The sequence below is a fragment of the Wyeomyia smithii genome, chromosome 3, assembly GCF_029784165.1.
Source record: "Wyeomyia smithii strain HCP4-BCI-WySm-NY-G18 chromosome 3, ASM2978416v1, whole genome shotgun sequence".
Classification (NCBI taxonomy): Eukaryota; Metazoa; Arthropoda; class Insecta; order Diptera; family Culicidae; genus Wyeomyia; species Wyeomyia smithii.
Window position 1 is genome coordinate 197,810,841 of NC_073696.1, and position 24,312 is coordinate 197,835,152.

Here is a 24,312-nt window from a genome sequence, read left to right on the forward strand (position 1 = left end):
GGAAGAATTCGTCCCTTCCAACCTGTGCGTTTGCGTCTCGGATGACAACTTTATACGTCGTGTTTTGGGCACTCGCCATAGATTCGCTGAAGCTTGTCATAGAACTCATCTTTGACTCCATCGGATTTGTCGTTTGTCGGCGCGTAGGTGTTGATTACACTGTAGTTGAAGGCCTCCACCGAAAGACTCTTGTTTTCTGATTTCCCAGCACTTCGAAATCAACGCCCCGTTCCGCTGCTTTGCCGCGCTGTAGTAGATATGGTACTTGAAAGAAGTGTGTGCAATAGGGTCTACTGTACGGAATTCCCTTTCTCCAGAATTTGACTACCGAATCTCCTGACTCACTACGATTTGGAATCCCTGCCGCTGTAATTCTCGAGCAAGCAATTTCGTTTTTCGTAGTTCAAAGAAAAGTTTCGGTATGCTACCTTGCCAGGGTCGCGATACCTACATCCTGCTCATGCCATCTTAGGTGTAGCTGGCGGGATACCATAATTCAGCCGCCCGCTTCGGGTCAGACGCTGTAGTACGCCGCCCCTAATATAAAGACACAGCCGCATACGACCCCTTTTCCAGTCAGCATACGGCCATAGTTTTCACCGGGGGTTGGTTACCCGATCTCCGCTAAGGTTGCTCGTATCCCGGTCGTCACCTCGTGGAGGTTGGGATAGGAGTTGCTGGACAGAGGTGAATGACCACATTAGGGTCTCAAGTTACACGTGTCCAACCATTTGGACCTTAGTTGTCGAATTTCAATAAAGGAATACGTCATACAAAAATATAAATAAAAGGAGGGGTTTGACGCGTTAGTTTTGTGAAAAAATTTCAGTTATTTTAAGATGTCATGACATTTTCATGATTTTTATTTCTTTGTATGTAGTCATGAGTCATGAGAAATTAACTTTTGTGGTGACCCCCGAAGTGTGGGGAGTTTTCCTAAATCCCACTTAAATTCGGCTATGGGCCCATACAAATGAAGCACAAATTTTTGCACATATCAATAGAACCAAACTAAGCATGTGGATGTTTTTGAGTGCAAAAAAGTGAGGTAAATCTTTCAACCAATTCCGGGAAAAAACCCAAATTAATCCACCTAGCGGTGAGACCCAGCCTTTCTCATTCACGATTTAACAGAAAAAATACTCCTTTCATTGGTTTCATTTTTCACTCTAAATAAGGAATTTCGGATAGCCAACAGCACAACTATACCAAACATTCACACACATATGAGCATACATTAAAACATACATATGCAAATATTATGAAATAAATATGTTTCAAATACATCACGCGAAAAATCCAGATGACTACTTCTGGTTGCCGGAATACATCCTAAAATGGCCAAATTTTGCCTAATCCGGGTATTTCAATGGCGAAGATGCCGACTTTCAGTTTCTGGATAACAAATTAAGATAACCAAATATCATCTTTTATGAGTATTGCGTAAGCGTTACACCCAGAGACCAGAAGTCATCTTAGGACGCCATTTTAAATTCTTAGATACATAGTAGCTTCCGATTTCTGGAAAATAACTTTTAAGGGACAAACATTACCCAATGTTTTTTAGGAACATTATCCGGGGCCCGCAAGCCGGGAGTAAACTCCATATTTCACTTTGAGACCTGATTTTGCAGCTTCCGGTTTGAGGAAAACATCCTTAAATTGTCAAATACAATTCAATGAAAGTATATACACTCTTTGGGTACTAGAATATTGATGTTATGAATAGAGTAATAATTTTGGTATAGTATGTGATATTAAACGTAATATTTGTGCTACAGAAAAATTGAAATGATAGAAATGACTTTTTTCAACTTCAATCCCAAGGCCGCAAACATTGAAATAGTACAATATCAAATTCAAATGATGATGAGACCATATATTTTGATCGTAGCTATAGTTTTAAACAGTCTGCGGGGATGGTTTCTTTCTATAACTTTCAAACCACATGTTTAAACATAATGAAATTCATTGTTTAAGGGTTTAAAAGTCCATTAATTTGAATTCAACTATTTTCATAGCTTCTGAGGTATGAGAGCAATTTTAACATTTTGACGCAGCACCAAAACTAAAAGTTTGAATACAATGAAATTCAATAGCAGGTTTAAAATAGACCCTTCATTTGACATCAAGATAGAAAGAATCGGTCAGACCATCTCTGAGAAAAGTGAGTGCGAAAAAAAAGGTGCACATATACACCAAATATCTTAAAATAACAATATAGTTCACTCTCGAATTTCCCATATATTCCCGTGAAGACAGACAGGGAACACCCCCTCTTGTGGTGAAAAAGGTAACTAAACTCATTGCACAGTGGTACAGTAAGGCAATTTAGGCGGACATAGGCTTTTCGTTGCGATTTTGGTTTGCGGTTTAAAGCCATAGTTTTTGTAAAAAGTTGTTTCTTATACATAGTCCTCTATTCATGTGCGAATGAAAATTAGGGTGGTCCTAAAATCAACGAAATAAAACATTCTTTGGCAAAATTGTAGACCAACTAATTCTAAGTAACTTTGTAAAAAAACTTTTTTGTAGACATGAAATTTGGTTTCCAAAAACAGTCTTTTCGCTCTATTTTTTCAATTCCAATTTAAAAACAAAGTTTTCTTCGGTAACTTTAATCAAAAATACGCCAATTTTGACGAAAAAACATTGTCGATATATTATACAGATGAAGAGTTTTCACTATTTCTATTTTAAAAATAGGCCCTTTTGATATATTGATGTCTCCGTTTAGGGCAAACATAAATAATATTTTTTGGTATCATTTGATAAAACAAATATTGTATAAATATTGTAAAAAAATACCGAAAGTTGCTTAAAATTAGTTGATCTACAACTGTGCCGATGAATGTATACATTTATTTATGCAAATAAAAAGTTAGTTTTTTCATTAAGTCGATTTCAGGACCACCCTAATTTTCATTTGCACATAAAAGATAGACTAAATATAAGAAAAAAGTTCTTAGAAAAAAATTTTACTCTAAAACCACAAAATCGCATCGAAAAACTCGTGTCCGCCTACATTGCCTTACTGTATCACTGTGCATTGTTGTTGAATTTCTGTGAGCGTGTGACATTCTCACACACGAAACTGAATTTACTCAGTTTTAGATTTAGTTGACTCAATTTCATACTTTCACAGAAAAAAATATGTTGCAGATTTCGTGCGTATATTGTTTGTATGTAAAACTAACGCCATTCGGGGAGTTAAATTTTGATAATATAATAGATGTAGCTTATCGAGGCACGAAGAAGAAATATTCAAATAATCATGCCACGACGTGTAAATGGTAAACAAATCCCAAGTTGCTATATACGTGGTTCCCTGCGTAACTTCACTAGCTCAGATCCATCACGGAAAGCAACTACGAAATGTGCGGCCGTCAAGCTCAAGCTCAATAATCAGGCCACGAAGTGTACAATTAAATGAATATTTCAATTACCTCGTGAAAAAGATAAAAGGAGAAACCGCACAATGGTTGTCAATAGTCGTATATGGTTGTTGTGCAACTTTTAGCTTAGATAACACTTGAATGTTCTATCAATTCAACAATTTAAGTATGGATACATATCATGTTGTAATTGGTTTAAAAGCTTTTTTATATTATATATAAAAGATATTCAACAAAACAAACATAATTAGTGATAACAACTGTTATGCAAAAACTATTATTTAATGTTTAGTTTTCTTCGTTTTGAAAGTATTTTTTGTTTTTTTTTATCCCTCCGAATTTTTTGCTTTCGAGTTCTAATCTTCGTATTCATCACTTGCAGCTTTGCTTTAACCAGCATATTTATGTATTTACTAGCTGACTCGGCAAACTTCGTCCCGCCTATTTTTGTGTTTAATTCAATAATTTTCAACATTCCAAATTCATTGATTTCTTGCGATTTGTTTATATCGTTTGAAATTATTGGTTTTATCGGAATGACAACATCCTCGACTTTTGCCTTTAGTACATCACCTCTATTCCGAAAACACTCATGTTAGGTGGTATTCAGTTATTTTCGTTGTTTTCCAGAAACTGAAAGTGGTCATCTTCGAATTCATTATGGTGTCCAGGGTCAATGCTTGGCTTCTATACATTATTTCGATTACGGAAATATTCATATGCAGTAGTATTCGGCTGTTTCCCAGAAGTTGCCATCTTACAATTCAAAATGGTGTCTGAGGTCAATTTTTTAGCTCCATGCATCATTCTGGTTAAAGAAACACTCATATTGGGTGGTATTTGGTCCCTTTAGGCTATTTTTTTTTTTTTGGAGACAATTTCTGGCCCCTGAGCGTCATTCTGGTTTAAGAAACACCAATAATAGGTGTTATTTAGTCATTTTCGGCTGTTCTACAGAAACCGGAAGTCACCATCTTAGAATTCAAAATGTTGTCTGTGGTCGATTCTAGCTCCTGTGTATCATTCTGGTATCGAAACATCTCATATTGGATGGAAATCGGCCGGTTGAAGAAATACCCATATTGGGTGATATTTGGTTATTTTCAGCAGTTTCCCATTTACCGGAAGTCGTCATTTTACAATTCATAATGTTATCTGAGGTCGATTTGTAGCTTCAGTGCATCATAACAATCCCGGAACTACCCATAATGAGTGTTATTTGGTCTTTTGCCACTGTTGTTTAGGAACCGGAAGTCGCCATATTGGATTTCAAAATGGCATTTGGAGACAATTTCTGGCCTCTGAGCATCATTCTGGTTAAAGAAACACCCATATTTGGTTGTTTTTGGGTCATTTTCGGCAGTTTTCCAGTCACCAAAAGTCGCCATTTTACTACTCAAAATGTTGTCTGAGGTCGATTTGTGGTTTCAGTGCATCATCACGATTTCGGAAATACCCATATTGGATGGTATTTGGTCATATCTCGCTGTTTCTCAGAAACCGGAAGTCGCCATCTTGGATTTCAAAATGGTATTCAGAGACAATTTCTGGCCTCTGAGCGTCATTCTAGTTAAAGAAACATCCATATTGGTGGTATTACGTCATTTTCCTCTTTTTCCAATCACTGGAAGTCGCCATCTTACAATTCAAAATTTTGTCTGATTTTTCAAAAACCGGAAGTCGCCATCTTGGATTTCAAACTGGCATTTCGAGACAATTTCTGGCCTCTGAGCGTCATTCTAGTTAAAAAAAAAACCCATATTAGGTGGTATTTGGTCATTTTCGGCAGTTTCCCAGTCACCGGAAGTCGCCATTTTACAACTCAAAATATTGTCGGAGGTCGACAAACGTACAAACCGTGGAACACCACCCATGGATTGCCTTATGCATAGGCGAACTTTATTATTATAAAATATTCGGCCGAGTCCACTTCACAATAAAATGTGAATTTTTTTCAGTGTACCCATTAGGGTAATATTATTGTCAAAAGTTGCTCTATTTCGCATGTCGTGTAGAACAAAATCAGAAGTGGCGCACCTAGCGGTCGAAAAGGTGACTAACGCTTCTGTCATTTTCAATTTGTCTTCATAATTTCACGTAAGTGAACTATATTGGTATTTAATATATTTGTATACACGTACACACGTGTGTGGGTACACACAAACATATACATCTATACATGCATACATGCAGAAAATGCTCGATCCGTCGAACTGAGTCGAGTAGTATATGACATTCGGTCATTTGGATCACTCTTCTACCTTTTAATTAGCCAGTGATCGTTAGGAGAAAGTCAACATGTTTACTTTCATTATGTGATTTCACATTTTTATGAACAACGGACAAAGTTACAAATTACAATGGAATTCAATAGCACCCTATGGAGCAACTAGACCTTTCATTTGACACTAATTTTGTGAAAATCGGTTCAGCCATCTCCGAGAAAAGTGAGTGAGAAAACACACACACACACACACACACACATACACACATACATACGGAAAATGCTCAGTTCGTCGAAAGGGGTCGAGTGGTATATGACATTCGGCCATTGGGACCACTTTTATACCTTTGGTTTTTCCAGTGATTGCTATACCTTTCTAGGAGAAAGGCAAAACAGCCTAAAATGATTGGAATGATGCACAGCAGCCAGAAATCGACTCTAGACGCCATTTTTAAACCCAAGATGGAAACGTCAGGTTTCTGGAGAACAGCATAAAATGGCCGAATGCCACCTAATATCGGTATATCTGGAACCGAAATAATGCTCAAAACTTCACATGGCATTTTGAAGTCCAAGATGGCGATTTGACTTTTTCCTCGAAAGTACCTCTTATAATGGATTTTATAATTAAACACGCTCAATTACGAATAAACAAAATTTAATGCATACACAAAAGTATTTAATTTACGGCAATTAAAACTCCCCGTACTCGAGAACTCCCATATGACAAACTGACATTCGCTTTTGTAGGTATAGATGATTATTTGTTTGCAAACTTGTGCAAACTTGCAAACTTATTTCAAACATATTGCGCAGAATCTATTTCAAGTAAAGTTGTGCGTGGGTAGTTGAAATTTGATTATGTTTAAAAAATCTTTCGCATATTTGAAAATGCAGGTCGGACTCGATTATATAGAGACTCCATTATATATTGACTCGATTATATATGATTCGATTATATATAATTTTAGACTCGATTATATATAGAAGCAAAAAAATTTTTTTCTTGAGAGCAAAATCATTTCAAATGATCTGGAAATACGCGAAAATTTAATCGACCATTTTTTATTTGAATGAAACTTTGCACATGTATTTGGCTCAGCAAACTGAGCATTTTTCACAGATGGAGAGATTTTTTACAACCATGAGTTACATTCTAAAAGGGCGTATGTCTTTTGGCGTAGTTTTTATTCGAAGCATTGTAGTCCATAAAGTCTGTGGTCTGAGAATGAGTTGTAGGGAATTAAAAATGCATCATAAAAAATATACACTGTACAAAAAAATTAAATTAAAAATAAACATTAAATTTCAATTTAAAAAAAAAAGAGTTGATATTTTTTTTATTTTTTTTTTAAATAAACTTGACGTTAAAACGCAACTTTCCAATTTTGTTCAATTCGGTTGTGTAGTTTCTGGGATATTGATGTTTCGTGATTTTTACATTTTGATACATAACCTCTAAACTAGAAATCAGATTACAATGAAACTCGATAGGGTCTTATAGGGCAACTAGACCTTTCATTTGTAATTAATTTCATTGATCCGATGCCATCTCAGAACATCGAGTGAGATTGGGAGAGCGTTACACACACATACACACGCACACATACAGAAAATGCTCAGCTCGTCGAACTGAGTCGAGTGATATACGACATTCGGCCGTTTTGAGCACCTTTATACCTTTTTGCAGTGATTGCTATACTTTTCTAGGAGAAAGGCAAAAAGTGAAATGATAGAAATGACTTTTAATTTCAACTTCAATCCCGAGCAAGGCCGCAAACATTAGTACAAATAGTACAATATCAAATTCAAATTATGTTGAGGCACATATTTTGATCGTAGCTATAGTTTTAAACAGTCTGCGGTCTACGTTTCTTTCTATAACTTTCAAACCACATGTTTAAACATTATGAAATTCATTGTTTATGGGTTTAAAAGCCCATTTGTTTGAATTCAATTATGATCATAGCTTCTGAGATATAAGAGCGATTTTTACATTCTGACGCAGCGCCAAAACTAAAAGTTTGAATACAATGAAATTCAATAGCAACCTAAGCGACAAATAGACCCTTCATTTGACACCAAGATAGAAAGAATCGGTCAGACCATCTCTGAGAAAAGTGAGTGCGAAAAAAAAGGTGCACATACATGCAGAGTAGGAGAAAATATCATTATATTATCACAACCATATATTGGAAATACACCTCTGTTGCCTTTGCAACGTAAAGAAAGCGAGTTCCGAAATTTTACAACTGGTTTATTATCCAAGTTAAAGTTTCCTGCAAATTATCAGGGTAGAGTATAGAATATAATTTTAGGTTTTAATTAAGCTTACGTTTTGTAACTTTCTGGCTCGCTTTACTCGGAATACAATGGTTTTATTTAATAACTAATTTTACCTACAAACAAATTTCCAATTTAATTTTAATTCAGATGAAGTTTTAGTTAAGCTTACATTTCAATTTAAAGGTTAACAAATACACAATTAACACGTTTCACGTAATTATGAGCCGGACAGATATGTAATACCACGCGTGCGCACTCCTCGGCGATCTCCAAGCAAAAAGAAGTTTTTATCGTTAGGTTCTATCTGCTTCCCTCAATTCAGCAACCAATGACAGATCTGTCGTTATCAGTCGGCATGTAGGTTTCTAGGTACGCTCACTGACGAGGGGCTTTCACAATAGTCCCCCCCAGTAGTTGGACCCTGGTCCAGCATACTTCTGTTTGCCCCGATGTCCAGCACCGCCAATTTCACCGCAGGTCTCTCGTAGATCCCAGCCGCGGTCTGAACCGTTGCAGAGCGTACTTGACCGTCTTTCGAAACCTTCACTGCGACAATCCTTCCTTTGGGCCAGCAGTTCCTCGGGAAGTTGGGGTCGACGACGATGACAATGTCTCCAACAGCAATAGGTTTTACCGCGCTAAACCACTTTCCCCGGCGTGTAATTATGGGAGTATACTCGTGCACCCAGCGCTTCCAAAAATAGTTTGCCAGTATTTGCGATGTTTTCCACGAGTGCTGCAAAGCCAAACCGCTACCGTCGTATGGCACCAAAGCTTTAGAACCGTTCGATGATCCAACCAAAAAATGGTTCGGTGTTAGAGCGGGAGATGATTCACCGTCAACGGGAACATGCGTCAAGGGTCTGCTATTCACGATGTTTTCGATTTCTGCCATAAAGTTCTTAAGGACTTCGTCGGATAGCAAGCGTTTCGGTTTAATTTCTTCTAGGATCTTTTTAACCGTCTGTATCATCCTCTCCCATATGCCTCCCATATGCGGGGATGCCGGGGGGCTGAAGATCCATGAAGTAGACGTCGTAGTGAACTCACGAACAACTTTGTCGCTGTCGACTTGATCCAAAGCTGTTTTGAGCTCCTTCGACGCTCCCACCAAATTGATACCTCGATCGCTTATTATTTTCAGTGGTGTTCCTCGTCTAGAAAAACAGTTACGGAGAGCCATTATGCACGAATCTGTGGAGAGGGTATGGGCTATCTCGATGTAAATTCCCCGTGTCGTTAAGCAAGTAACCAGTACACCGTAACGCTTCTCAGTACGTCGCCCAATGACGACTTGGTACGGGCCGAAATAGTCTACCCCCATGTAAGAAAACGGCCTAACAAAGGCCGCTAACCGCTCTTTCGGTAGGTTTGCCATTTTGGGAGGGTCAGGTTTAGCACGACGGATTTTACAACGGATACACTCTCTACGAACTCTATCGCATTCCACACGCACTCTTGGAATTTCGAATTTCCTCCGAGCCTCATTTACGAATGTTTCATTGCATTGATGGTGATACCTCTCATGGAGATCTTGAAGCACTAGTTTTGTAAGAGGATGACGTCTCGGTAGCACAATCGGAAATTGTGTTTTCTCGTCAGCAAAATCACAAATATCAATGCGGCCTTGTATACGCATTACTCCAGCGTCGTCGAGAAACGGGCTATGTTTTCGTAAGTAGCTGGTTTTCGGAAAATTTAGCTTACCCGCAGAAAGCAAAGACATTTCCTCTTGGTAGCATTCCCATTGAGCGCGCTTATATAGAAAATTACTCGCTGCAAGCAGTTCTTGGCTTGTTAGCGGTCCTCGCAGCAAGAACTCACCTTTCCGTTTTCGTTTGATATTGGCAGGGAAACGTTGCGTCAGAGCGGTAAGTCGTTGTAAACGGCCCCAATCGGAGTAGTTCTGTGGACACAAGATTCCTCCGGGCACCTGGACGTGATGATGCAGCACGCTTGGTCTGAGCTCTTCGTTAGTGTATTCTTTGATCGATGCCTCTGGCCATTCCGATCTCGGTTTCGATATTAAAGGAGGTCCCGCAAACCATCGGCAGTTAATATCAAAGCTTGGTAGCCCATCTCATTTCGTGCCTTCATCGGCAACATTTAGTTTCCCACGAATCCATTTCCATTCTTCGACATCTGTGATTTCTAGAATCTCCCCAACACGAAAGGCAACGAACTGGGAATATTTTCGGTGATCTGACTTTAGCCAGCACATTCGTCACGAGCATCTGTCCAAAAAAACCGTCTATCAATCTTAATCGTATGTCCATCCATAACGGTTTTTGCTAAACGGGCACCAATTTTCGCCGCTTCGAGTTCAAGCCGAGGGATGGATACAAATTTAATAGGTGCTACTCTGCATTTCGAACCGACTAACGAACAACAAATTTTATCTCCCTCAACGAACCGCAAATAACAAACTGCTGCGTAACCGAGTTCGCAGGCAACCACAAACGTATGCAACTCGATTGTACGTTGCTCATTAACCGAAGGAGATACATGGTAGCAACGAGGAATTCGCACGGATTCAACCTTCACCAAAAGCTGCAGCCAATTCCGCCACTTTACTAACTGTTTGTCGCCAATCTCGTCATGCCATGAAGTTCCCGCCCTCCATATTTCCTGGAACAGCAGTTTCAGATAAATCATGTAGTGTGCTATCAGTCCGAGGGGGTCGTAGACTGACATTAGCACGCGCAATACATCGCGTTTGGTGGGGTTTTTGCTAGCAGACAAAATGTTTCGATTACGCTCAGTGGAGAGCTTGAAGCGAAATGTATCCGTCCTAGTGTCCCACCACATTCCGAGGACTTTTTCAAGTACCGTTTCATCGTTTATACTCAGGCTTTTCTCGGCCTTTCCAGTTTCACCCAGTGCTTGCATGACGGATGTTGAATTTGAGATCTAGTTTCTCATTGTGAAGCCGCCCTGTAGGTGGATATACTGGATATCCTTCGCTAGCTTTATTGCCTCTTCTTCTGTGTCGACGCTGACTAACATATCGTCAACGTAATGACCGTTCTTGATGACTTCAACTGCTCTGGGAAGGCGTTCTGCAAAACGTGCCGCATTCTCGTTGATTATAAATTGGACGCAGCTCGGTGAGCATTTGGCGCCAAACGTCATTACCGTTACCACGTATTCGGCAGGCATACCCTCCTCATCGCACCAGATAATTCGCTGGCAGTGTTGATCTCGTTCATTCATCGCTACACGTAAAAACATCTCAGCGATATCTCCAGACACTGCAATCGGTCGCTCCCGAAATCTGTACAATACAACCGGTAATGCTGTTAGAAGATCGGGCCCTTTCATGAGGACGGCATTGAATGAGACTCCTGCCACAGCTGCCGCCGCATCCCAGATCCTGACCTTATTCGGCTTGTTCGGATTGAACACGGGAAAAATTGGCAAGTACCATATGCGATCCCTAGACTGTTGCAGTTCCATTTGTGAAAGCTTGCGAACGTAGCCTTTTTGAATATATTCGCCCATTTTTGCTTTGAGTGTGTCAGCTAAGCTTGAATCGCGTCCCATCCTCTGCATCAAACATTTATGTCGGCGTAGTGCCATCGGTCTGCTGTCGGGAAATCGAATATCGTCGAATTTCCACAGTAGCCCTGTTCGATACCTTCCATTCTCGAATCTTGTCACTGATCGCATAAGCTCGGTTGAACGTGCATCTTCTGTAGACAGTAACATCTTTTCTGGTTTGTAAATTCCCAAATTTTCAAGAGCGAAATGAGCCTTAACCATAGAATTTAATTCGGCATCATTTTCGGTTGAATGATGATACATATGAAAACTGTGTGGTGCAATGTTTGAAGACGATTTATTTCCCGTGGGGCACATTCCGTACACCATCCATCCTCATCGCGTCTTGGCTGCTACAGGCTCGTGTACTGCACCTTCACGACATTTCAATGGATTCACTACGCGTATATTGTTCATGCCGATAAGGATACGTGGTTGAATGTTTTCATACGATTCAACAGGTATTCCTTGCAGTTGTGCATGCTGCGAGGCTAACGTTGCAAACGATAGAGACTGGGAAGGAAGCTTCAACTCCTTCACGGTGTAAACATTAGTCAGTCGATGCTTTATGTTACCGTTTCCTATTTTCGAAATATCGAGCGAGACTCTCTTGGCAGGTGTCTGCGGTCCAACGTAAGCAAAGCGGACGCTTTTCTCCCTCTAGATACAACTCTGAAGCCAGTCCTTCCTCTAGTAGCGTCAACGATGATCCACAATCGAGAAAGGCGAACGTATCAATATGCATGTCTTTATTATAAAGCGTCACCGGAACGTACTGAAACAGGACCGAATGAAAGTTGCTTCTGTGAGTGTTGCAAACATACTCGGTGGCGTCATGCTTACTGCCACCACTAGATTGCTCCCTCCGACTCGATTCAGTGAAAGGGGGGTTGGAGTGCTTATCCTTTGCATCGTTGTGCAGCAACCTATGATGCTTAAACGTACATCCTTTTTTACCGCATACTTTAGCGGATTTACACGGGCCCTGGTGCTTACCAAGGCAGCAGCGGCACAACTTATGTTCGCGGAGCGCATTCCATCGAGATGAATGATCGAGTACCAGAAACTGCTTGCAATTTTCCACCGCATCGCATTTTCCTCGACAAACGGAACATCCACTGGAACTGGGACCTCCCGTAAATGTATTTCGCTGGTAAGTCGACTCAATGTGTGCGTTCAAAAAACCGTCTTCCTTTCGCGTCTTTCTAGATTTGTCAGCAACATTTTGACCTTGTGGAATAGTTACCGTACTTGCTCCCTCAGCAAGCGTGTAGAGCCATGCACTAAATTCGGCGAGGGAAGCTTGGCGTAAACCTTGGCGATGTGTTGCCCAGTTAAGCCGAATCATGGGTGGTAATCGGTCTACGAGACTTTGCATGAGAGAAATGTTACAAAGGTGTTTTTCCAGGTTGCAATTCTGAAGTGTTGCTACCATATTCCTAACGGCAATTGCGAAGTCAACTAAGGTACAGAGTTTGTCTGCTCTCGGTGCAGGCAATAACTGGACCTTCTGGATAAGAGAATGAACTATAACCTCTGGTCGACCGAAAAGCATTTTTAGTGTCGCTAACACACTTTCCAGATTTCTCGGATACAACAACTGACATCTGACTGCGTCCAATGCCTTGCCCTTGAGGCATTTTTGCAGCCGCATCATATTTTCTTCTATCGTGTAGCCACAAAGACGCGTCGTACTTTCGAAAGCAGCAATGAATAACGGCCACTGTTCTGGGTCACCGTTATATTCCGGGAGGTCCTTTGAGACGGCTTGACGAGCAGCTATCTGGCTTCTATTAAGTAAAGTGGATTCATTCCCAACATTAAAAGCGAGCGACGGGTCAAGCGGACGCGTGTATGGAACGTTTGCACGAGACGACACTAGCGAAGGAAAACACTGTGGGCCAGCACTGGATCCAACCGGCCTGCTTGAATTTCCAAAGTCACACACCGGCGAAGATTGGGACTGCGGGTTACAAAACACTAGGGCGGTTGGTAAACTGGCCGGAGGCCGTTGTTGAGAACCTGAAGATGTGCAAGGTCGAATAATCGGCTCTGAGCTACAAGGGAATCTAGGCACTGGGATTGTCAAGTTCGGATGTAACACTGTAGGCGTATTTATTAGTAGACGGTATCTTTGCATCAGATGTTTCCTCTCGAGGATTTGTTCCTCTTTGAGGTAGCGGAGTCTCAGTTCCATAGGTAATTGAGAAATGAGATTCGATCGTGCTGGTACCGACGGTGCAGTTGTCATAATAGGCACAGTTTGCGGAATAGAATTCACAAAGCTTTGATTGGCCGCTACCGAATATTCTGCGCTAATTGTTGACGCCAGAGCGACCGGCGAAACAAAAGATTGGCTTATAGGGAACTCATTACCAGACATGGTTTGTTCTTCTGGAACTGGAGGTAAAACCGAGGCAACTGATCGTGCGAATGAATTAACGAGAGACAAATGTTCTGGTGATTGCGTGACGGCTTGCGAAACTGAAGCAGGAGATCTGGCATGTAGGCAATCCTGGCAGGTCCAGTCGTGGTCGGCAATAGCTTCGGTCACACCAACACAGGAGAAATGGTACCACTGTCGGCACTCGTCACAGCTGACCATCTGGCTATTGTCTGGAAACCTACAGAGCGGGCAGCTTTGTTCGATGCTATCATCTTCGGCATCCGACAGCCGCGGCATTGTTGGCGCTTCACTTGATCCGGGTAAAAACGAAACTTTAAGATGTTGCCTTTGCAACGTAAAGAAAGCGAGTTCCGAAATTTTACAACTGGTGTATTATCCAAGTTAAAGTTTCCTGCAAATTATCAGGGTAGAGTATAGAATATAATTTTAGGTTTTAATTAAGCTTACGTTTTGTAACTTTCTGGCTCGCTTTACTCGGAATACAATGGTTTTTTTAATAAATAATTTTACCTACAAACAAATTTCCAATTTAATTTTAATTTAGATGAAGTTTTAGTTAAGCTTACATTTCAATTTAAAGGTTAACAAATACACAATTAACACGTTTCACGTAATTATGAGCCGGACAGATATGTAATACCACGCGTGCGCACTCCTCGGCGATCTCCAAGCAAAAGGAAGTTTTTATCGTTAGGTTCTATCTGCTTCCCTCAATTCAGCAACCAATGACAGATCTGTCGTTATCAGTCGGCATGTAGGTTTCAAGGTACGCTCACTGACGAGGGGCTTTCACAACAACCTCATTTTGATCTTAATATGGTTTACATAGTTGGTAAAATAACAAAGAATAATACCAAAATATTGTTCCTTCAAGACTATATGAATAACAAAGCTTGATATTTCAATAACAAACCAAGAATTTGCATTAAAAATCACGAAAATAACCGACCCAGATATTTTCAACTTATTGAACACTGAATGCATAACTGATAAATAATCAATATCGAACAATTTTCACTAAAAAACTTACTTTTAATCAGATATTTTAAAATCATCTCAAACATCTCATTGAAGGCATAGCGAGATATGATATCAAAATTTTATGATAATTTCGTATGCACGTTTGAAACGTGAATATCTTTCCGATAACACGATAAGTCCTCATAACTAAATATGTTATTGATGAGTTATAATTTTGTTATCCTCTCCTGCCCGGGATTCGTCGAACTGAGTCGAGTAGTATATGACATTCGGCCATTTGGATCACTTTTCTACCTTTTAATTAGCCAGTGATTGTTAGAGGAATGTCAATATGCTTACTTTCATTATGTGATTCCACATTTTTATGAACAACGGACAAAGTTACTATCCGATTACAATGAAATTCAATAGCAACCTATGGGGCAACTAGACCTTTCATTTGACACTAATTTTGTGAAAATCGGTTCAGCCATCTCTGAGAAAAATGAGTGAGTTTAAACAACCTCAGGGTAACTTTTCTTTACATAACTTTTGAACCATATGTTCAATCATAACGAAATTTAAAAGTTAAGGGTTTTGGAGACAGCCCGATCATTTTAAACCAGTTTTATTGAAATCGGTTCTGTGGTTTCTGAGATATTGATGTTTCGTGATTTTTACATTTTGATACATAACCTCTAAACTAAAAATCCGATTACAATGAAATTCAATAGCAACCTATTACGCAACTAGACTTTTCATTTGCAATTAATTTTATGAAAATCAGTCCAGCCATTTCTGAGAAAAGTGAGTGAGAAAAAACACACACACACACATACACACATACATTCATACATACAGAAAATGCTCAGTTCGTCGAAAGCGGTCGAGTGGTAAATGACATTCGGCCATTGGGACCACTTTTATACCTTTGGTTTTTCCAGTGATTGCTATACCTTTCTAAGAGAAAGGCAAAATGGTTTTTATAATTATTTATGTTGCGAAATATGGCGTTGATTTCAGCGAATAAGTAACTCAAAAAAGATCTTCTCTAAATTCTTCGACTCGTCACCATCTTTATATATTCTTTTTCTTCTTTCTAAAAACATTTATACCGAGAGAAGTATTTTACGGAAGCCAATTCGAATCAGAGTTTTGCTTCGAGCAACAACTACTGCACACAAATTATTGATTTGTATTTTCCTTATTATTTATTACCCCGAATGAGCAGTTTAAAATAACTCACCGGGAGGGCTTCGGAAATACTGAATTAAAAACAATTCTATACACAATCGAAGTGCATTCTGCATATATTCATTCCCCGCAGAACATCGTCAATGTTCAAGCTCAGTACCAGGTGTGAATTTATCGGACAGTTATTCGCTACCCTCATCCTACACCCACTATCCAACTGGCACGAAATCGTTTCCACTCGAAAGCTTCCGTTCGCTCCGAATGCAAATTCTCATCTATCACAAATGCAGCGCATTCATTCCCTCTTACATTCCGGCACGAATCACAGCACGTTCCATTTCTCATAAACCGCTTGTAGTGTGTGCACGAAATCAATATGTTGCCTGGGTGGAAAATTGGAATGCTTTCCCCCAAAAATACACCCGCACGTTAGTGGCTAGTAAATTAGCGCTACATTCTTCGAAAAATAGCAACCGAATAATTCTAATGCCAGTGGGCAACGAATCACCCATCCAAATAACCGATTATACCTCTTCTCTACTCTGTATTTGCATAACCTGCATTGTGTGGTGCTCTAACTACTAAAAACATTCACCAATTTAACGACACGTTTCCATACCACACGAAAAAAATCTGACACACGTGAAAACCCGTAAACTCATGTCCCCCATCGGTTGTGGCTGTGTGTGCATTTGGGTGCGTTAAAATGCTGGATTATGGAAAATTGCACACCTAACTGAAACCCATTCCGGTGGGTTTATCTGCCAAACGAAACCACCGCAGGTGATGATGACAGTATGAGTCAGTCATCTGGAGCTGGCTCGGTCCCGTCAGCAGGGGGACCGTTCAAGGGGCAACCGAGTCCACAGCGTTACATAGTCGAAACCATCACGATGACAACCGTCACTGAACGGCGGATCATCCAAAAGACACAAACTGATACGGAACCTTCGCCGCCGCCGACGGCGACGACGGCGGCCGCTTCAATTGCTATCGTTACAGTGACATCGAGCAACGAGACTGGATCGACGGCGGTGCCTGCCGCGGCCGCCCTCACCGGCAGTAGCAATAACCACAGCAGCAGCAGCGGCAACAACAACAACGATCTTCGAGCAATGCAGCAGAAACAGCTGCAACAGAAGCAACAACAAAGCGGCGTCGGACCACCGGCGGATCAATCCTCGGCGCTGGTGAACAATCATTACGAGCTGGGAAAGCACAAACCGCTGAGCACGGCACAGGCAATCAGTGGCATCCTGAAGGGTGGTAAACTGTGGAAAAACGAACAGCAACAGCAGCAGCAGCAGCAGCAACACCAGGCCCATCTTCATCAGCACTCGCAGCAGCAGAAACAACTATCGGCGCAGGTAAGCTCTATCTCACATTTTATAGCTGTTTGATTGGTTTCAAATCAGTTGGAATAAAATTAGTTTCTGAATAATTACTATTTATCTGTTCTGTATAGATAGGAATGCGACGTTTGAGCGAAACCGCATTTTGGTAGCTCAACGCTATGCTGCGTATTGTAATATTTTATGGGATTTGTTAAGAGCGTATTCGTGATGAAACTTTCACTTCTCCTATTTAAACCACAGCTGATGGAATAAATTTTCAGACATTTTCTGAATGTTTTAAAGTTCTTTGCGTGGTGTTTAATTTTTCAAAGTAAATATTATCATTTACATCATATCTAAATTGGTGAATTTATTATTCTGCACGCTAATACAAGTGTAATTTAGGGCTGAAAACAAATTCAACAGTTTCCTCACTAGCATTTGGCTATCTTTTTTTTGTAGCAAAAGCTTTCGGATTGAAAATTACAGAAGATTGGAGAAAAAATGAAATTCGTCACTTACTATAGGAAACAGACGCTAACTTCTGATATTCATTGTATTTGTTGAATTCGTCAAATGAATGCAAGTTGAATTTCACTTGTTAAAATTTCTCTCTGAATACAATACATCAATAATTTACAAAAAAAAAATCTTTAGTTTCAACCTAAGTCTTAGTATTAATTTTAGTACGAATCGGAGAGGGTCGCTACATTTATCTCATAACTTAGCGTGGAATGGCCCACATTGATGCAATTATTTTAACTTTTTTCACGAAAATCTACACACAAAGAAAATATTACCAAGCGAACACGTAAGAACAATTTAAATTTACGCCAAATGGATGATGACAACGCAACAGCTCAATAAAATGCGAATACTTAATTTTGGGTGGAAATTTGTATGGAGGTTTTGTTATTGATATTGATGATTCAAGGTATTCAAATATATTTGGGTATTTTTATTTTTCTATGTAGTACAATTTCTTAAAGTGACCCATTTTTGTAAATTTTATCATTATTGAGTTATTTATTTTATTAATTTATTAATTAAAAAAGCAAGAGGGTTCAACTCCTTCTAAAATTTTTGTTCATGATATATTCTTTCCTGAATCCTCTTTATGTTGTATGAAAAGCTTGGGAAGTTTTGCAGAAAAATCGCAGGCGGTGCTTCATCGGAATATCCTTCCAAATTTTGGAGATAAGCTTTTTAAATTAGTCCATAGTGCTCACTTTATGTTTGCTCTGTTTGGCCGGCATGTAGGGTAGGGAACGGCTTGAGCAGTGGCACCTATTTTAATCAGTCGAAGGAAGCAGGCCTTAAACTCCTGGATTTTGATCAATATTGACAATTTCAATGATAGAAACGAAAACTTTGATTGTCTAGCTGTCTTACTAATATAAGAAATACCGTTAATCACAAAGAAATCTGGGAACAATCACCAATTGAAACAAATAGACCTATATTGCAGCCATTCAGGAGCCACTTCGGGTGCTGAAAAAAGCGCCTGCAAAACAGATGTAAACTGCTTAAAATAGGTTCGAGGTTCGGGGTTCGGGTGAATAGTGTTCCTCAATTGGTAACTTTAATTGATGATTGTTATAGTTTGCTAACTTAGTTTTACAATCTGAAAACAAGTTCTGACAGAGAAAAAGATTGAGAACAGATTGATATACTTTTGTTTGAATTTCACCCAACACATTTCGAGTATTTCGTCTCAATATTCAGGCGGTTCCTAAAGCTGCTTAAAATATGTTGCCTACCCTACGACTACGAATAAAAGTCTAGGAAATTAAGGTCTGGGAAGCTGGGAGGGCCGTTTCATCAAAAAAATAAGTCGAATTCTCTCAACACCATGCTTGGCCTTCGCCGTGTAAACCGGTGCACAGTCCTGTTGATATACATAACGATGCTTCTCGAAGACGTCCAGAAGTGCCAGGGCCATAACCTTCTCCAGAACATCGGCCTTATAGCACGCGGCGTTGAATTTCACGTTTTTGACGTGGGACTACGTCTTTCTTTACTATACTGAGATGCATTCTGTAAAATTGGAAATGAAACTGGCAAATGTTGCGTCAGATTTCAAACGTTAATAACAGTATAACCACATGATGGATAACAATAACCAATATGTTGTTGGATAGATAAAATGTAAAACAATTTTGTAATATGCCAGTTATCACTCTAATTTGATTGCTAAGCCGTAAAATTGATAAAAAGTTTCAATGACAAATTTACGCGAACAATGAACCAATCACATGCAAGCATTCCTAGCACAGACGACGTGAATGGACACCAACCGTTCCCTGTGATATTCTCTGTTTCAATATCGAAAAGAAATTCACAAGAGTCTCCCCGTCCCAATAGGTCAATTTATTTTCGTTTCCATGAGTTCAGACCAATGTGATGTCTCGAAGGTAAATGTTTTCCGAAAAGTTTGAAACAATCCCCATACTTGAACAATTCCTAAACCTGCTGTCAGGACGTAATAAAAACTGATGATACATTTCTGATCGTGTGCAATCGAGGAAAAACTGCAATGCTGCTGCTGATGGTGATTGACAGTTTATCTCATGAATATAATTACCATAAATTACTCAACAAGAATTGTACATTTTTGCAACGGTTATAAGTTATATTTATTATATTTTATATTCGATATTCACTAAATAATCGTGACCGGATTGTATCGAATAATTGAATTCCCAAATATAAAAATTTATAGGATCACATCCTTGTGTGCTTGCTCAAAGTTGTTTGAAATTATTGTGAATAACGCCTTATTTGCCAGACGCAATTTACCTGGACCTGAAAGCAGCCTTTGATCGGGTAGACCACGAAATACTGCTTACCCAATTAGAACGACTCGGTGTCTCATCGGAATCCGTATGCTGGTTTGAGTCCTACCTGACTAATCGAAGTGTGTGTGTGAAAATAGGTTCGGCGGTTTCGAATCGTTTTTCTAATTTATCAGAAGTTTCTCAAGGTAGCAGCTTGGGCCCGCTACTATTCTCCATTTTTATAAACGACGCTTCACTACTGCTACCACCCGAATGTCGATTATTTTATGCGGATGATACAAAAATATTTAAAATTATAAAATGCTTGCATGATTGTTTGGAGCTGCAAGAGCATCTGAATAAATTTGTTAATTGGTGTGCAACAAACATGTTAACGTTGAGTGTGGAAAAATGCAGCAAGTTGACGTTCAAAAACCACTAAACCAACATTATCGCCAAGGCTAACCGATAATTGGGATTCATTTTCAAGATTGCCGATGAATTTCGTGACCCGTTATGTTTTAAAGCACTTTACTGTGCCTTAGTGCGATCAATCCTCGAATCCAATTCTGTGATATGGACCCCTTACCATGCAAACTGGTCCAACAGAATGGAAATGATACAGAAAAAATTCGTACGCTATGCGGTTCGTCATCTCCCATGGCGAGATCCACTGAACCTGCCATCATACGAGGACCGTTGCCGACTTCTTGGTATTCAACCTTTAGAGCTACGCCGCCATATTGCACAAGCCGTTTTCGCCGCCAAATTACTGACTGGCCACATCGACTGTCCAGCCATATAATGAGGTATACGACCTGTTTGGCTTCGACTTGCCAATCAATGTGTTTCGTCAACGACACCTAGATGCTTTCCGCTGACTATGACGGATTAGTTTTAATTTTAATTTTAGTTCCTTAAGACTTATCTTTGTCAGATGAATGTATTTGTTTAATAATAATAATAATAATAATAAAATAAAATAACATATCTTCTCATGTTTGCCAATTAATGAACTTTCGTTTCCCCATATTACTTTAAAAGTAAGATCCATATTATAAATTTGATTTAACCGAAGTTAAATAAGACAAAACCATTCATTATGATAACTTAAGTGTTATTGGATCTGGTTTTTGAGGATAAAGAGTTAATTTGGACTTTGACACATTACGAGAAATTCTTGGTGCTTTTTCAACAAGAACAATAAGTTTGTGCTTTGTCAAATGCACAAAAAATTCTACAGGCATAATATCGCCAAACATAAACGATATTTTTTCGAGTGTTGTTAAATATTTTACTAAGGCTGAAAATAAAAGTACGTAAGTCACCGAGCAAACACATTGTTTCTGTCTGCGGACTCTGTATATTTTGGAACAAAAACCCCCTAATTACAGTGTTCAGTCCCACGTCACCATTTCATACAACCCTAGGGCCGTATACCTTGTAGTATTTCTCTATAAACACTAGTGGGAGCTTCCAACGCTCGGATACAGCCTACCAAACCTTCCGCAACTCTGCGTACTTAGCCGTAAGGATTGACCGCCAGATCCTTAGCTCAAAAACACCAAGAGCTCACCGATCAACCTCTCTCAGGGTCCATGCTGCATGACCATAGAGGGCCACCCGGAGAATCAGTGTTTTATAGAGTGCCAGTTTTGTACGGGTTAGCAGGCTGCGGAACCTCGCTGGTTACGCAAACCGTAGAAGGCTCTGCTTGCGGCCACTATCCGCCTCTCTATCTCATGGCCAACCTCATTGTCGCACGTTACTCTTGTACCTAGGTAAATACATTCGTCGACTACTTCCAATGATTTCCCCATCTATCACCACCGCTACACCAACATCCGACGGGCTAACACGCTCTCTACCAGCCACCATGTATTTCGTTTTGGCAGAGTTTATGACAAGCTTAATTTTCGTAGCTTCGCTCTCGAGAGGTCCAAAGGCCTCTTCCTCCGTTCTACGATTATTACCAATGATATTGATATCGTTCGCAAAACCTAAGAGCATGCGAAACTACGTCATGATGGTACCGTTTCTCTGCACGCCAACCCTTCTTCCAATACTATGTTAACAATAAGTCTGATTCTGCTTCAAACCATCTAACGTCACGAAAGGGTCCAATATATCATGGGCTACCCAACACTTTCAACATGATCCGATAAATGGCACGATACAGCTGTTCTCCCTAAGAGCCTCCCCATCTGGTCTCGAGGTACGATGCTGGCCTAACAAGTCGTCGTAGGTTTGAGTCTCGACACGGGAGAGACTGTTAGTGTCAGTAGGATCGTAGCGCTAGCCCCGCATTTGTCCTGTACCCTTAACGGTTGGCTGCGAAGTCTGTGCATAGTAAACAGAAGGTCAAGTTCCGAATCGGAATGTAGCACCAAGGCTTTGCTTTACAGCTGTTCTCTCCCGTTTTAAAAAGCTCGGCGGGAATGCCGTCCTTCCCAGCAGTCTTGCAGTTCTTCAACTCAATAACTACTTTCTTCACTTCGTCCAGGGATGGTGGATCCACAGTCTGTCCATCATTCTCAATATTAGTCCTGCTCCTTTCGACGCTTCTGTCTTCCTCGCCGTTCAATAGCACGCTAAGACGTTGTTTTTAACGCTTGGCTACCTCTGATTTATCGGGACATGGACAGGGACTGACCCGTTTAGGTTTCTGTTTTGTTAATATTTTTGTAGAACCACCTCACAACGTGCCTGGAGAAGCAGCCCTCCGCCTCTGCAGAAACAGCCCCCCCCCCTCCCCTCTACATGGAGGTAGTTCAAAGAGTGTTGGGAAAGGACATGCAAATTCGGGCCCTCACCCCGGAGGTGACTCTCCAGCTTAAAAACGTGGACGAAATCACTGAGGGGTGTGACATTGCTCAACCCTTTGAGAAGGAATTCGGGGTCATGGTGGCCGTAGAGGCAATTTGACTCAGGTTGCCACTGTAAAGCTTCCATCGTCCGAAGGAAGCAAAGCACTGAAGATAACCAAGCTGAAGGTTGGTTGGTCGCTATGCCCGCTGGGCAGCCCGATGTTTGCTTCAGGTGCTTCGTGCGGGGACATAAGTCATGGTCCTGTAAAGGGCCCGACAGGTCCAGCTTATGTTGACGCTGCAGTGGTGCAGAAGATAAAGCGCGGTACTGCGGGGCGCCTCCCAAGTGCTTAGTATGCAGCGGTAAGCGGGACGCTTAGCACGTTACAGGAGGCCACAAGGTGCCCGGCTAGCAAGCCGGCTACTAAACCGCAGGCGTGAGGGCGACGCAATTAAACCTAAACCACTGCTACGCGGCCCCGCAGCTGCTATACCAAGCAACCACTGAGTCGCTGTCGGACATAGCCATCGTATCGGACCCCTACCGCATCCTTACTGAAAACGGCAACAGACAGGTTCCCGGTTCAGGAGATCGTGTCAACGTCGAACGAGGGCTACGTGGTTGCCAAGGTGGACGGGGTATTCTACTGCAGTTGCTATGCTCCGCCGCGTTGGTCTACGGAAAGGTTCGCCCAGATGGTCGATCGGGTAACCGTGGAACTAGCGGGCCTAAAGCCGTTCATAGTGGTAGGCGGCTTCAACGCTTGGGCTGTTGAGTGGGGAAGCCGCTGCACTAACCAGAGGGGTCAGATCCTGTTGGAAGCTTTGGCAAAGCTCATCTTAGACCTGGCAAATGTCGCTGCAGAAAGCACCGACAGCAGAAGCGGCGCGGAATCGATCATCGACGTGACGTTCGGAAGCCACGGACTGATCACGAACTGGAAGGTAGACGACGGCCACACTAATAGCGACCACCAGTCGGTCAGCTATAGCGTGGACACGAGGCGGCAAGCCACGGGTAGAGCCAATACTTCAACCACTCGCGGCTGGAAGACATCGCACTTTGATGCCGATGTATTTGCGGAAGCAATATGATTGGACCTCGAAGGGGAGAGGGCTTCCCGGAGGGCGGACCAACTTGTTGCTATACTATCACGGGCGTGCGACGCCACCATGCCTGGGTATTGTCAGCCTAGAAATGGACGGCCACCGGCTTGCTAGTGGACCGACGAGACAGCAGACCTCCGTAGCGCGTGCCTTCGCGCGAGGCGGGTGTTGCAAGGCGCGCGCACCGATACGCAAATATCGGTGCGTCAAGCGGCATTCAAGTCTGCTAAGGTAACGCTCAAGAGCGCGATGAAGGCTAGTAAACGAACCTGCTTTGGTAG

The 24,312-nt window shown here is 41.0% G+C and overlaps 1 protein-coding gene across 5 annotated transcripts in view; it reads left to right on the top strand.

The window, feature by feature from the left end:
* LOC129732077 (uncharacterized) overlaps positions 1–24,312 on the top strand; it is a 332,272-nt gene that overhangs the window by 264,309 nt on the left and 43,651 nt on the right. For 4 of the 5 annotated variants that reach the window (XM_055692571.1, XM_055692570.1, XM_055692573.1 and 1 more), the window contains exon 6: positions 16,790–17,373. In XM_055692571.1, coding sequence (XP_055548546.1) covers positions 16,790–17,373 — 584 coding nt within the window. The remainder of the gene's footprint in view (positions 1–16,789; positions 17,374–24,312) is intronic. The other variant, XM_055692574.1, reaches the window with a different exon arrangement.